Genomic DNA, 14901 nt, shown 5'->3' on the forward strand with positions numbered 1-14901 from the left:
TTCCTTCTCGTTCTCCCTTTTCCTCCTCCTCCTCCTCCTCGTTCTTTCCCTGTCGTCCTTTCCCCCTACGATGCTTTGTATGTGGAGTGTGTGTGCCCATGGCGCTGAGGCATTTTTCGTATCCGTGAGGCTCATTTACATCCAGACCACAGCGACCGAGGTGGAGGTAGGATGCATCAGTCAATCTCTGGTCATCATCCATCTTTCATCCCGGAGGCCACGCCGCCTCGTGGCGGAGGACAATCAGAAGCAGCACAGCGATCAGGACCATGGCCGCAGACTTAGTTAGTTGACTTCTGCCATATACAGAAAAGTATTCTTTGTTTGTTGTAGGTCTCAGAGAGTTGAGTTATATCCACTGTACTGTATTATACACAGAAGGAGGACACAAAGCTGGGGCACGTCTCCATTGATTCTCTTCCCGATTACTTTTCTTCTTTTTCCTCCTCTAGATATAGTCGTCGATGTCGAATCCACTCTCCGACCTTACGCCCGACCAACCCTTGCACCTCGTCCCAGTCGCCACCCTTCATGGCGTTCCGTATCTTGGTGCTGCTCACGCCGTCGGTCTCGCCGGAGTCGTCCACCGCCAAGTCCACCCTCTGCGCCCACTCGCGCTTGAGCCCGTCCTTCTCCAGCGCCCCGTTCCTGATGCCGTCCAGGTACGCCTCTTGGCCGGCGATCGTCGTCAGATCCGGAGGCGCGTGTGAGCACGACGGCGGCGTCTGCTGCGCGTCCTTGAGGTTTTGCGAGGGGCTGTTGGCGTCGACGCGGATCGTGGCCCGGAGACGGTGTCGTCGTAGAAAAGGCTCCAACGCCGATAGTGGTGGGTGGCTGTTGGGGTAGTATTTCGGCGTGAAGATCCGGAGCAGGGTGTCGAAGCCTGTGAGGTGGATTTGTTCGACCACGCCGCCGCCGTCTTCCGAGGGAGAGGAGGTCGATGAAGGGTCGTACCCTGGAGGGCGGTAGAGCCCGCTTGCGTCGATCGCGGTGGCCTTGTCGACGAAATAGGGCTCCTTTGTGATGCCAATGTCGATGATCGGGGCTGGGGTATCAGAGGTCGTACTTGACCGTGAAGAGTCACCAGCAGTAACTCTCGAGGTATACTCAGACCGAAGATCCTCAGCCGCCAAAGTCATCATGACAAGCCGGTCCTCAAAGTCAGCGGGCTTGGGCTTCTTGTCTGCATTCACAGTGGCCAGCAGAAACAGGACCCTCGGAGTCTGCTCTCCAGGTGCGGGACGGGCATCTCGTGATCTCAGTGCCGTCTTCACCAGACTTGAATGCGCCTTTGACGGCGGGTTGAAGCTCGAGTCGAGGAGGTAGAGCGTCCTAGTGACAATCGGGTTTGACGGTGTCGGGGCTATGGTGGCGGATGGGATCGAGTGTAAGATCCGGAATGCAGACGGCGAAGAAGCAAAGTCCCTCAGAGCGTGGGAGAATTCGCTCCTGAGTCGCTGGAGGGCCTGCATGTCCAGGTCTGGCGAGGACATGATCTGTTGATCTGTTATCGTGGTATCATCCACACCAAGTGTTATTTTTGGATTTCGTCTGGCTGAGTCTGTTACTCGGGAGAGAGATGCTGCTGGTACGCTCAGATTTCATCTCATCTCAGCAATGGCCATATAGTGTTTCTTCACAATCCTGATGTCTTGACTGGGACTAGAGAATTCGTGTAGAAAATCAATTGAGAGCGAGAAGAATTGTCCGCCGAGCCCTCCGACTCCAATGACGCCATTGGCGGTGGGGGGGTCTCCAAACCTCGCCGGGGCAAGCCCAGCAGCCCGCAGCTCCGGGCCGGGCGCCGAACTTGCTGCTTATGGACGCCTCGACGCTTAAATATTCTGATCTTCCGGGCGGCGAGGGGCCCCGGAGGTCCAAACTCCCCGCCTATTGCCCGAGGCTCACTAGGCCTTTTTTAACAAGCAGAGATCCCAGGCTCCATAATCTTTGCCTAAAGCCTACGAGTTGATCTACACCTTCAGGATTCGGTTTCCGACCTCATGTTGATTCACGTCCTACCATACCATGGGGAGACGGACGCTCGTTTCACGAGCAATGGCTCAAAGGATGCATCGCCCAGGTCGGGATGGACACTCTGTAGAAGGTGAAGCGACCGTTGATACACACCCAATCAATCCTCTGTATGTCCTCAACCACCTTCGTCCTGCTTCATCTGCAGACACATCTCAAAACGGTGTCTCCCCGGCCCTCACGGGAATGAATTCCTGACGTGGAGCGCGATTCAACTCGTCCACCCTTTGAACAAGGGGCCCCTGGACAGATTCTGCTCGAAGCAAGAGCTTTCCCGAGATATGACGGCATGGGAAAGGCCACCATTTCATGTTCAATTCATGGCGCCACCAGGACCGGATAGATTAGGGCTGGACCCATTACAGCAGAATGCGCTTGAAAGTCTTCTGCACCTCACCTGCACCAGCACACAGGATCTAGGATCAATTTCTGGCTGCCCGAGTCGGATTAGACCACATACTAATATTCACATCATCCAAACCCATGGGTGAGGCTGGGCAGCGCCAAACCGGTGTAGCAAATCCACTTCTAGACTGGCCAGGTTCCAGCTTGAGGGCACGGCCAGCCTAGTAGCCTCACTAACCCCCTCCAGCAAACCCCCCCTTCCAGAATCAAAGACCGTTTGGAAGACGCCATAGCTGCCACTACTGCCACCACCATGCACAAGGTGGCGTTCAAAGGCGTCTAACCGGGCACCAGCTACATGAAATCAGAACCCCGGTAAGGGCATGCATGCAGAAGCAGGGCTAGTGAGGCTCAGCCCCCAAATGACACCACCGCCAGGCCCAGGCAGCTTCTGGCTCAGCCTGACGAGCACGAAATTGCGGCCAAACGCCTCACTTTGGCACTGACGGAGGGAGCCCCCTGTCCCAAACCTTTGTTGTCAGCTGGTTCTCCTATAATACAGGTATCTGCCCGTCCTTATTCGTCTCCATGCTCTTTTCTGCCTAACGGCGTGCATCGACCCGTTCCCACTTGGCCGTTCATGCAGCGTCGTCTTCCGTTGCTGCGCAAAGTCCTCTCAATCCCTTTGCAGTGACAGCGACCTATCGAAAGGCTGTGTATCCCAAAGCGCCTTTCCGTCACCATGGCGCCACACGGTCCGAACGGCGTCGAAATGACCAACCTGCGATCTCGCAGCCCATCACAGGACGCCGACGAACCGCCCCAGATGAGGCCTGTGGCACACGCCCCTCTACTCGGGACGTACGATGTGTTCAGCCTCATAGTAAACAAGATGATAGGGACCGGAATATACACCAACGTGTCCACCGTGCTGGTCCTCACGGGCGACAAGGGACTTACCATGACGCTGTGGGCGATCGGTTCCATCTACACATTGATCAGGTGAGCAGACTCGCGATAGGCCGGGAAGCAGGAAGGTAACTGGCGGCCAGCATGTTGATCTACTTGGAATGCTCCACGGTCATGCCGTACAACGGCGGAGAACTTGTATATGTAAGTGGCTCCCGAATCCTTTGGTGCTGTGGCTGACGCAACACTTGGCAGCTCGATGAATTGACGTCCGGCCGAGGACGCTCATGGATCAGACGGGCCCTGGGAGACGGCCTGTATGCATACGTGCAGTATGCGTTCTTGTTCGTCGCCTTCTTCAACTCCGCCACGAACTGCCTGCAGATCGGGCGTCTGTTGCTGTTCGCGAGGAACCCACAAGAGGACCCCGACCGTGACTTCTTGCGGACGATCGCGTTTCTGGTCCTCCTCCTCCTGTGCCTTTTGCAATACTTCTCCCCGCAGTCGGGCCGCGTGCTCAACCAGGTCCTGGCCGCCGTCAAGATCCTTTTGCTCGTGGTGGTGCTCTGCGCCGGCTGGCACGCGATTCAAGTGGGGACGTACCGGGGCGCAGGTTTCCAAGAATGTAGCCCGCCAGCGGGGTCCATGTCGAAAATCGAAGTGGCCAAAGCATTTCTCCTGGTCATCTTCTCCTACGAAGGCTGGGAGAATGCGACGTTTGTCGCCGGGGAGATTGACCCCCAGAGCCCGGTGACCCTGCGCAAAGGCTTCATCTTCGCCGTCTCGGTCGTCAGCGTCTTGTACATCGCTCTCGTCGCGACCTTTTTGAAAGCTATCCCATATGTGCCTGTCGCCATCAACTACGCACCGATGCTGTTCGGGAACAATGAGGCGTCATACAAGGCGTGGTCGGTGTTCATCGCCATTTCGTCCTTGGGCAGTCTCAACTCGATCATCTACACATTTTCGCGCATCAAGCAAAGCATCGGATCAGGCAATATCCTCCCGTGGTCGGATTTCTGGAAGAGCGACTCGCCCCCTGCGGGGCACGAGGAAGCTCTGGACCAGTATCTCGCGCCCCGAGGTGGCCTTGTGCTCCACGGGATCATGACGACAGTCCTCATTGGCGCATCGGCGTCGATCAAAACGGTCCTGGAGTCCGTCAGTATGCCGGGGTTGTTCCAGACCTACGCTCACTGCATCATCCTGACCGTCATGGGCTTTGTTGTCCTCCGACTGCCGTCGAGGACCAGGCACCTGGAGCAAGTTAACAGCAGGGATCACAACAGCGAAACCGGGGTGGACGCGCAGGGAGAAGGCAATGCGTGGGAATGGGACCTGAAGCTGAGGAACTGGAGCGGCTGGTGGCGATACATCCCAGCATTCTTCTGCGTGGCGTACGGGTTGGCGAACCTGTGGGTGGTCATCCTCAGCGTCATCCCTCCGTACCGCGACCAAGACGGGTTTCCCACCGGCGGGGAATGGACCAACTCGACGGACGGCAGGACCCTGACGTGCGCGGACACGGGTTCCAATGTGAGCCTGACGTTTCCCTACCCGGTCGCCCTCAACGAAGAGGACGCCCTGAAAGGCTGGGTCCTACCCGCCGCGACGTTCGGGGTCATGCTCCTGGCCACATTCTATTACCTGGCGGTCTTCGGCTCCAGCCAAGAGCGGCGGTTCTGGCGATGGTGCCTGACGCAGTATGCCGGCGTGCGGCCCACCATCAGCAAGGAGGAAGGGTACGATTGGCGGTTAGAGCAAGTCCGACGGTTTGGGAGGCGGCGCGACATTGCGTTCGACCGGCGGAGCGACAATGCCCAGGTGGGCATCCTGTACTGGCTCGGGGGAGGGTCGAGCCTGTTTGTGAACCACAGCGGGAGTCACCCGGTGGAACGCTGGCACGACTTCTGGCATCGAACGGGGGATGCGTGGCAGGAATTTCGGAAGCGGGGGCTCCGTAGAGGCCACCGGTAGATATAACGACACAGGCTACGATCTGACGGCTAGGTAGCAAAGAATGTTTCGAGGAAAGAGATCTCAATGACACAACATTAATTCTGACCTGGCGAACGAGAAGTTTGCGGCTTGGATCGAGGATCCGGACGTTGAACCAGGCTTCCTTCCATGTCTTCCACCGACTCAAATGCAGGATGGCCAACTCGCCAAAGAGGGAAGCAGCAGGCCGGCCCACCGGCGAGCGAACCGGGTTTCTGGGACGTGATGGAGGCGGAAGAAGTGCTGTAGAATTCGAGACATGTCGCGTATCTGCGAGCTGCCGTCGGTGACGGACGGCTTCATTTCGCCCTCCAGTTATGTAATCCATGATAATGTAGCCGCGTCTCTCCTCCACGTTGTCCATAAAGTACGGGTATACTTTCGGCACACGCACGATGGTCCGGATCAAGGATCTCGTGCGCTTTGGCCTGGTTCCGGGCTTTCATCCTCACTAAGAAAGCAGGAAGTCGAACATCACGACCGGCTTCTTGTTTAGTTTGAGGATCGATCTTATTGTCGCGAGACGGATCGCCTAGATGGAGACCTGGCGTGTGCCTTGCTTGCAGAGCCGTATTATTCCAGTATTGGAAATGTAGTCGGCCATGTTATTATGTAAATGCTAGAAGATGAACGGATTCATTCTCCATCAGGGCAGAGGATAGACTAATCCCATAGTGGACTAGCTAGCTCTGTATACGCTCAGCCTTTCCAAATTGGGACTACAAATTGAATCCACTCTGTTAATAGGGAAACTTAGCCGTTCACCAATTCTCACAACCCCTGTACGGAGTACAATGGGCCCTTCGGGATTTATGATACACCCAAGGCTGGGAAGTGAGATCAGTTCGGTCTTGCTCGCCTAAAAACCCAGTCTATTTGATCCATGTCTGACTCCTTTGAAGCAAATGGTGAACGAAGCCTTACTTGCCCTCAGCGGAGGTGTCCTGCAACTGTGGAGATCGGCCCATCCCATGGCCATGCCACTCTCGTTTGTGATGTTGATGGTTTCGTCCCCAAGGCCATGTCCTAGGATCAGGCTTAGAGATTATCAACTGAATACTACGAGTTGACCGACCGGGTCCAGGCGTTCCATAGCCCGCTGTGTCCACGGACTTCTCTCTGATCGATCGGCCCTCTTGCACCTCGTCTATCCTGAGTAAGTTTCTGGCATCCGCTGAATTACCTTCTTCTCTGGAATTCTTGAAGAAAATCCTCTAGAGAGTTTTCAAAGTCTCTCGCTGTTCATCTCCTACGCCCATGGAAAGTCTTCGGATTCCCCCTGAAGCCCATTCACGTCGCCGAATCCGTCCGGGGGTCTCACCTCACCTTCCGCAGCATGGTGCTTCTTGAGGAGTTCCACGGCAGCATGATTGCATCCCCGTCGGGCGTAACCTAGCGCCCGTCTGTACTGGCGCGCCCCGTCACCATGTGTTCTTGCCCCAGAGTCAAGCAACAGCTGCAGCATGTCGAGTTGACCGCGGGAAGCTGCCTCCTCGAGCGGTGAAAGTGGCGCAAGCCATCTTCCTTCTCGCCTCATGTACCGAAGCTCACGCCGACTACAATCTGGCAAGATACTTGCCCGCGTATTGACATCTGCACCCCAGCGGACAAGTAGGGCGGCTATGTGAACGGAGCCTCCAACAACGCAGAAGTGGATCGCGCTCATATTTCCGCGAGATATTTCGTCATCGTCGAACCCACGAACAATATCATGATGTTCTGCTGAGGTATTCACGGCAGCACCAGCTTCTAGTAGTATGTGGACCGTGTCGAGGCGTCCGTGATACGCTGCGTGACATAGTGCGTTCCCCGAGTCTGTTCCAGAAGCATTCGCACCAGCCTGCACCAAACGTCGTAAGATCTCGGTGGAACCACGTATTGCGGCCGCTTCCAATGCCGGACATATACGATCAGAGCCGTTGGCGTTTACTGCTGCACCAGCGTCCAGGAGAGTCTGAACGAGGGTAATGTTCGCAAGTGATGCTGCCCGAGTTAACAGTGCGGCTTCCCATCTGTCTTTAGCGTCAACATGTGCACCGTTACTGAGCAGAAATTTCACCATTTCAATGTGTCCTTCGGCGACTGCGATGCAAATCGGTAGGTCAGAGAAGCGAGAAAAGCCGGTGGAATCCTTGAAATTGACGTCCGCCCCGCCAGCTATCATAAAGTGTGCTAGGTCGCATCTGTTTTCAGCCACAGCGAATTGAAGACCATTGCATCGGCGATAGTGGTCATAATCAACGAGGGCATTGGGATCCGTTCCCGCAGCAAAGATAATGCGCAGGATAGGCCCACATTGGCCCTGATCGAACTTCAATGCAGAACCCAGCGCAGTCAAATCCGTGGAAATCGAGAAGTGTTCGCCTCTTTTCGTCTGGAAGGAGGACTCGCTCTTAGGTGCGTGTTCATCACATCTGACACCAGCCTGGAGAAGCCTTTGTACTTTGGTATAGTCTTGTGTTCGAATGGCAATTTGGAGAGCAGCACATCCATAATGAGCACTACGCGGTGCGCACACTGGCCAACTGAGCAGGGCTTCCATAAACGCAGCAGGACAGTTGGGCATCGCCGCCGCCAACAGCGCCCGCGAGTCGTTAGGATCAGAACCCAGTTGTAAGAGCTTCAATACCAAGTTCAAATCCTCCATTGTAACAGCAGCTTCAAGGGCTGTGTTGTTGTCTCTTTTTCCAGGAGGGTTGTTGACGTCTGCGCCTGACTGCAACAACATATCGATCAAATCGTGATCCCGAGCTTTGATAGCGTCACAAAGGGCTTCATAAAGAAGTTTGTGCTTTGTAATTGGCTTCACAAGGGTCTGTTTAGCACCAGCGTCGAGAAGCATCTGTGTGATGGCCGGGTTCCGAATCCGCACAGCAGCTTGAAGGGGTGTCGTGGTCTTACTGGACGCTTTTTCCACAATGGATCGGTTCACGTCGACTCCACCTTGAATGAGCCTCCACACTATTTCAGGATTTTGAAGCTTCTCGATGACGTGAACTAGAGCCTCTCTAGAGGAGGGAATATCTGCACCGGCTTCTATCAACCGCTCAAGAATCTCGATCTTTCCGCTCTTGGCTCCTCGATCAAGTATGGTAGGACCTTTAATGGGAAACGTGTAATGAGGATGCTGTGGCGGGATTATCCAGGCCCCAGCTGAGAGCAAGAGGTCGAGGAGCCCAGCATGGCCGTGTTCAGCAGCAATTGCCAGCAGCGAGCTTTCAGAACTTCTGTACTTGGCGGTCAATAGCTCTGCTACCACAGGATCATCAGAGAAGTCTTCGTCGCTATGTCGATCTGATTCAACACCCCAGTCTTCTCCGAGAAACTTGTTTGGTTTTGCACCTGCTTTCAGTAGTGCTCTCACCAGGTTTGTGTTTCGTTCCGCATCTACGTGATCAATGGCATTTCGAAGCATCTCATAGCCGTGCGGATGACTCAAGCTGCCACATTTCATCTTTTCAAGTAGGAAGCAAGCCAATTCCGCATGACGGTTCGTAATGGCGGCCAGGATGGCCATCTCACTGATGTGTGCACCATTTTCGAGCAGTGTTGCCACAAAGTCAAGATGACCGCGTTTGGCCGAATATTCTAAAGCAGTCCAGTATCGGGTCTCGCACGATTCGCCAGAATCATCGCCAGAATCATCGTCAGAATCATCGTCAGAATCATCGTCAGACTCATCGTCAAACAATCCACGAGATTTTGATCGAGCAACCGTCTCCCAATACACGGTATATTCCGGATTAGCTCCATCCGCGAGAAGCATTTTTAGAATTTCATCACGTCCATCTTGGTCGGATCTGATGCCGGACGACATGATCAAGTCGCGAAGTGCTTCATGCAGAAACTGTCGTCGATAATCATCATGGGCGAGCGCGGTCAACAAAAGCCTTGTCATCTCGAGATTGCCCAGTCGGGCAGCCGCGACCAGAGCAGAACAACGGTGTTGAACTTGGACCCGACAGTTATCATGACTTCCACACCGAAGCAAATACTCCACCACGTCCAGAAATTCTCCGTCAACGGCGGCAACCAGGGGCGAGGGCATTCCGTTGACATCAGCGCCTGCATCAACGAGTATTTCAACAACGCTCAATTCTCCCATTTCCGCTGCTACTAGTAGGAGAGATTTCGGTTCGTTAGAATCCAAGACTTGCCGGTTCGGATCGCATCCAAGTCGCAAGAGTGGCGCAACGATTGATGGATCTTTTGCACAAATTGCAGAATGAAGAAGATTTTCCACAAAGTCATGACCAGCAATCTTGTCCCTAGAAACCAGCTCCTTAAGAAAGGCTTGGCTAAGTGGACTCTTGAGTAGAGGCAGCAAACTTTTCAATACCTCGGAATTCGGGGGAATCTGTTTGCTGGTACTTAGTATGAATACTTTTCTGAACATGAGATAGTGTTCCAGTGTTGATTTTTTCACACCACGAATTGGCATCAGACCTGAAGTCATGTCGAAGGTCGACAGGATGGCATGGCTCTGGCTAATGATGTTCCATTCCGTCGAAGTACTGTCTGGCAAGACACCTGTTTTACACCACACGGCAATATGATCGCCTGGCACATCTGGGCTAGAGTAGCTATGTTGTATAAGTTGACTTTCGTGTGTCGCGGGGATGAGATCGAGATTTGCTGTACAGCTCGAAGGGTATGCAGATCCTTCAATTTGCTCGAATCTATTCTCCGTGACCCTTGACAAGACTGGACGATGCTATGAGCAGCTTCTACCACAAGAGGGGATAACTCACAAGCTTCCTGCAATATTTTCAGACCACTGAACGTCGGCAGTTTGGTCGCAAACGGTAGAATCCAGCTCAGAGAGGCCTCAACATGGGTCGGTAAGCTCATGGACATCGACCCCCGTTGCTCAAGCGGGCTGTTGCCACACATGGCCAGAGGAGTCCTGACTTGGATTTCGGGAGGCATCTGAGGGCTTGGTCCTATGACAGATGGTCAGCCGGTCGTAGTGAATCAATGGGTTATCTACCATCTTCAGGGTAGGCTCTCGTGCTGGGAACATGGCGGTGCAGCTCCTTTCGAATCTTTCTCGGAGGTTGTACCACCCCATTCAAGACCACTTCACTCTCAAGCCCTGCTCTTTCTCGTTTTCGCAACTTGAAGTCTAAGCAGCGCCACGTTTCGGCAGCGGTATACTTCCTCCATCCCCATTTTCTGAATTGACGTTCGTATTGACCTGCACTGCAACGTCCGTAAGACGCCGTTCGATGTCATGACCGAGCACCAACCTTCTGACGAACCCATGGTGGGTTTCCATGTGCTTTGCAACAGATGCCTGGGACCAATTCTGATCGCGGTACAGGTGACTGAGCAAGTCCTTGTGAGTGGCCCAATCAGGCGGGATAGAAGTCATCGTGAAGCTCGTCGAAATCTGCGAGACTAGAGACGATGATGGAAGAAATCGAAGTGATATTCAGGAGGGTGAAGGTAGTGGACGAGAGGCCGTCGCCTTATGGTAGGTACTCTGGAGTCTGTAAGGATGAGGCTGCCAGGTCACCACTGGGTCCGGGCGGTGTGCTTTGTCCAAAATCTTACAGGAGTGGATCTCATCGATTGGTTGTGACCAATTTCTCGCAGCCCCGCTTCGCCGGCCTCCGGCTTGGTAGCCGGAATGTGGGGCGGGGAGCCGTTCCTACCGCCCAAGGACAACAATTATTGGGCAATGACATCCCTAGCCGTGCTTTTGTGGGACTACGGAGGAAGCCACACTGGGTCCCGAGACCAAATTCTTGGACTCTATGGCCCATCTACGAGCAGCCCGGTGAGTGCTGTCGTCAAGAGTAATGGTTGATTGAGATAGAAGCAGTGGCCGAAATCTCGAACATCAAATATATATAGAACCAACAAATCTGCATTGTTCGCCGCAATGATGCGAGTCCTACAGGCGTCTGCCGTAGTCGGAGAGGATGTTTCTCTCCACCGACGCAATTATTGCCATTGTTTCGTTGCTCGTCACGGCTACACCCATCATCTTCATGCTCGCCAAATATGTACAGCGAAAATGGCCCCGCTCGTCCCCCGCCCACCCAACGCCGCTACTGCCGCAGACCAAAACTGACGCACTCTTTGACCATGTCTGTGTCACATCAATACGTGAGGCGCGGTATCTGCGACGCGAGGACGTCATCTGTAAGAGACATATGCCATAGCGTCATATTCAACGACTGACCTGGCTTTCAGACAGGCGTTGCTGATCAGAGACCTCCGACCGGGAACCACAACAGAATGCATTCCCCTGTCAACGCCAATAATCTGGACTTGACAGAGACGAGGAGGCAGTCGTCAAAAGAAGCTGGAGGAGGGGAGCAGGTACCGAAGACGTCAAAGCAGCCAGGACGGCCGGATTGGATTGTGGGAGGGCGATGGAAAAGCAGTATAACATCTATTCCGGTTATATAGTTAAGGTAGCAGTACAGAGTATAAGGAAAGGGAATCTGCAGGGTCCCGGAAGCCTGTTTAAAACAGGTACCCAGCCCAGGGGCAGGTAATATAGCCGACTGCTAGGAGCCTGACAAGGCCGGTGAGGCTCCCGGCATGTTTGCTCAGGGAATGCTCCGGGAGCACTGAGTGATGCTAAGCTAAAGGCACAACCAAAGCTCAGGGTTAGAATCAAATCGTAAATGCCTCAGGCTTTTCATTCGCGAGAAATATAGGTATGTATCTGAGACGGAGTGGAGGAGGAGAAGGAGGAGCAGGAGAAGGAGGAGCAGGAGAAGGAGGGAGGAAGGATGCGCAGTAACTGATTGACTGACTGCCTGAGATAACAGCAGCAATGGAAGAGTGATGCATTAGACTGACTAGGCAAGTCAGTCGAGTATGTGCCTAATACTATTACACTAGGAATGTTTAGCGAGTGACACAGCGAGGCTTTTAGCTCGCACATTTTGTGCAACATACTGTAGATTTCATAGAATCAATTCAATCCATTTATGATGGACAATGATGATGGAATATTGTGTCTTATTATCTAGATAGCCTGGTGGGCCATTTCTTGTTCATATGAGTATAGTCATGGACATGGTCATGACACTCACGGCTCTATCATTCTGTGGCTGTGAATCCCGAAGTCAATCAGAGGACGAGGCTCTGTTTCGTTCATCCAACCTAAGACACACACGTCAATTTGCAGAAGGCGTCAACGGATGGTGTTACACACATTCAGCCGCGCACACAGTCACTCTCTCTTTTCTGTTCGCCCGCTGAGCCTCACTTCTCGTGGACTAGCCTCCGCCCCAACGCCGCCCCGTTTCTGCGCAGCCACTCATGGCGTTCGATAGTCTGGAGGCTAGTGCAACCCGGCAGCCTAGTCTATGTACGCAAGTGGTTGGTACGGGCCATGTGCCAGTTTGCGAACCACCCCCCTGTCGCCTAACTCTCAGTCACGCTGTTCTGCCAGTTGCAGCAATCCAGGGCCTAGACCAGTGATGGCGCTCCTAAGCATTGGGGGGGCATGATGATGATGTGCTGGCATCTTGGAGCCTGCTTCCTCCCCCTCCCTTGCTGATCACGTCCTCTCGTCTTTGGCACCGTTTTCTGGTGTGGTTCGTAGGCATTCATGAGTCAGTCAATCAGTCAGTGGATGATTGAACAAGTGGAATGAATTGGAATGAAAAAGCCTCCCTTCTAACTGGACATCAGAACCCATTAACTGTGCCCCCTCCGGTATCTATTCTGAACTTGTTGATCTATCTCTATCTCGGTTCCCCGTGTCCATTCATCTATCCAGGCATCCGTCTGTCCGTCCATTGTACCCTCCCCCGAGAGACCTCTTGCGCACATTAAACAGCTAGCCAGCCAACCAATCCGTAGCATCCAACCAAACAGCACAATCCGATACCACCCCTCCCTCTGCTGCAGGTAGCCTCATGAGCTTGTCCGAACTGCTCTGAGCCTCCAAAGCCCAAATGGACCAAGTCAGCCTGGTCAAGTACAACATCAGCGCGTCGGCGCTGGTGACGTACCTGGACGGCATCTTTGGACGCAACAAGTACGGTTGGAAGGTGAGTTCTCATTCTCCTTCTCCTTCTCCCTGCCATTCCAAGCCCTCCTTTTCTCAACTCACTTTTCGAAACTATACAGCCTATCAAGGTCGGCGCGAGCACCATGTACGAGGTCACTGCGGCGAGAAAGTTGTCCGTCTCTGAGCACGGCGAGATCAAGCAGCGCTCGGGGGTCACGCTGGTGGATGCGTGGTGAAGAAGGAGGAGGAGGGAGAGAGCCTTCAGAGGGTTTACTAACTGCTGGGGAAAGGAGGAGTTTTTCGAAGGAGGATTATTCTATTCCCTTGTTTTGGGCGCGAATGACGGCGAAAGGGAAGGTGCTTTGGGGAAATGTACACAATCAAACTGAATTGAATCGCGTTGCATTGCACTAAGTTGCATCTTCGCTACATGCATACACCGTACAGGTGGTGAATCCAGCCTCTCCGGGCACATCTCATGTCATGTTTAAGGGGACCTCGCAGCCTTCTCTCTCGTACGACTACCTACATAGATCACAGGGCCAAATACATAGTGACCAGGCTGTGAGTGAGCGAGTGAGTGATACATGTGCATGGGAGGAGACTGCAATGAGCCGAGATACATGACTGTACAGTAGAAATAACGAACAAGCCTATCGAGGCGCATAACTGAGGTATCATGTACTCCGTACCTAAGGCAGACTCCTAACAGTCATAGGGATGTACTGTATGTACACATGTCCCGTATGGTCATTAATTAGTTAATGTAATACGAGGTACTACCAGCTAATTATCACAGTAAAAATGCAACTCGATTCCGCCTGAGCATCTGCCCCGGGCCGGCCGCAGCGTGTGTCTGTGTCCCAATTCCTCTTCGCTGCCGCCCGATGCCAGTGCCCGGGGCATCGCCAGCCTAACCAACCCGGGACGTTCAGCCGCGTGCTTTTCTGTGTCTCTCTCCCTGTTCCTTGCATGGCTGGCTTCTGCTTCATATTATTTATTTTCAAAATTACTTGATACCTTTGCTCTCTCTTTGGACACTAATAGATCCTAGAGCTACGCTTTCAACTCACAACTTTCCCACTCAATCTCATCCCATCCCATCTCATCTCGGGTACACTGATCTGATCTCTGGTCGAGGAGGACGAGGACGAGGACGAGGACAAGAAAAGACACCGAGGATGACCATGGGCGAGAAACAACAGCTCCCCTGGCCTGAAGCAGATTATTCCTCCGTCTCCACTACTACTACTATTACTGCTACTGCTACTACTACCCACGATGTATTTTTCGGCCCTCCGATCGAGGAAACCCAGCGAGCATTCGACGAGGCAGCCCCGGGGATCTTCGTTTCCGCTGGTTCTGGGCCGTTTCGCGTACAGGTGGGAGAAGTTGACGATACAGGTTCGTGCCTCCGTGGATGTATTGTCATACACAGATACAGATCCAGATACTGACACCCAGTTCGTCGTCCCGACAGGCCTCAGGACCTGCGTGCTCGAAAACGACTGTGCGGTCACGGAGTATCTCAATGTGAGGAGTCTCTTGTCCAGCCCCAAGCCAGTATAGTATGGTGGTAGCATGTCGAGTGTGCACGGCAGAGACTAACCACCAACAATAATGTGGAAAAAGGC

At 53.6% G+C, this 14901-nt stretch overlaps 4 protein-coding genes across 4 annotated transcripts; 2 read left to right on the top strand and 2 right to left on the bottom strand.

Annotated features, from left to right (window-relative positions):
- Positions 1–425: 425 nt before the first annotated feature.
- On the bottom strand, positions 426–1493 carry AYL99_11405 (hypothetical protein; the record flags this gene model as incomplete). Its single annotated transcript, XM_018842911.1, has 1 exon — positions 426–1493. One exon carries the CDS (start codon positions 1491–1493, stop codon positions 426–428), a length of 1068 nt encoding a protein of 355 aa, XP_018687671.1.
- A 1628-nt stretch (positions 1494–3121) lies between these two features.
- Positions 3122–5265, top strand: AYL99_11406 (hypothetical protein; the record flags this gene model as incomplete). Its single annotated transcript, XM_018842912.1, has 3 exons — positions 3122–3381; positions 3432–3492; positions 3544–5265. 3 exons carry the CDS (start codon positions 3122–3124, stop codon positions 5263–5265), a joined length of 2043 nt encoding a protein of 680 aa, XP_018687672.1.
- A 1270-nt stretch (positions 5266–6535) lies between these two features.
- On the bottom strand, positions 6536–10660 carry AYL99_11407 (hypothetical protein; the record flags this gene model as incomplete). Its single annotated transcript, XM_018842913.1, has 4 exons — positions 6536–9990; positions 10038–10229; positions 10277–10488; positions 10548–10660. 4 exons carry the CDS (start codon positions 10658–10660, stop codon positions 6536–6538), a joined length of 3972 nt encoding a protein of 1323 aa, XP_018687673.1.
- Positions 10661–13211: 2551 nt separating this feature from the next.
- AYL99_11408 (hypothetical protein) lies at positions 13212–13503 on the top strand (the record flags this gene model as incomplete). The annotated part of the gene is made up of 2 exons (XM_018842914.1): positions 13212–13307; positions 13387–13503. 2 exons carry the CDS (start codon positions 13212–13214, stop codon positions 13501–13503), a joined length of 213 nt encoding a protein of 70 aa, XP_018687674.1.
- Between the last annotated feature and the right edge of the window lie 1398 nt (positions 13504–14901).

This window comes from Fonsecaea erecta, assembly GCF_001651985.1.
Source record: "Fonsecaea erecta strain CBS 125763 chromosome Unknown Scaff14, whole genome shotgun sequence".
NCBI classification, from domain to species: domain Eukaryota; kingdom Fungi; phylum Ascomycota; class Eurotiomycetes; order Chaetothyriales; family Herpotrichiellaceae; genus Fonsecaea; species Fonsecaea erecta.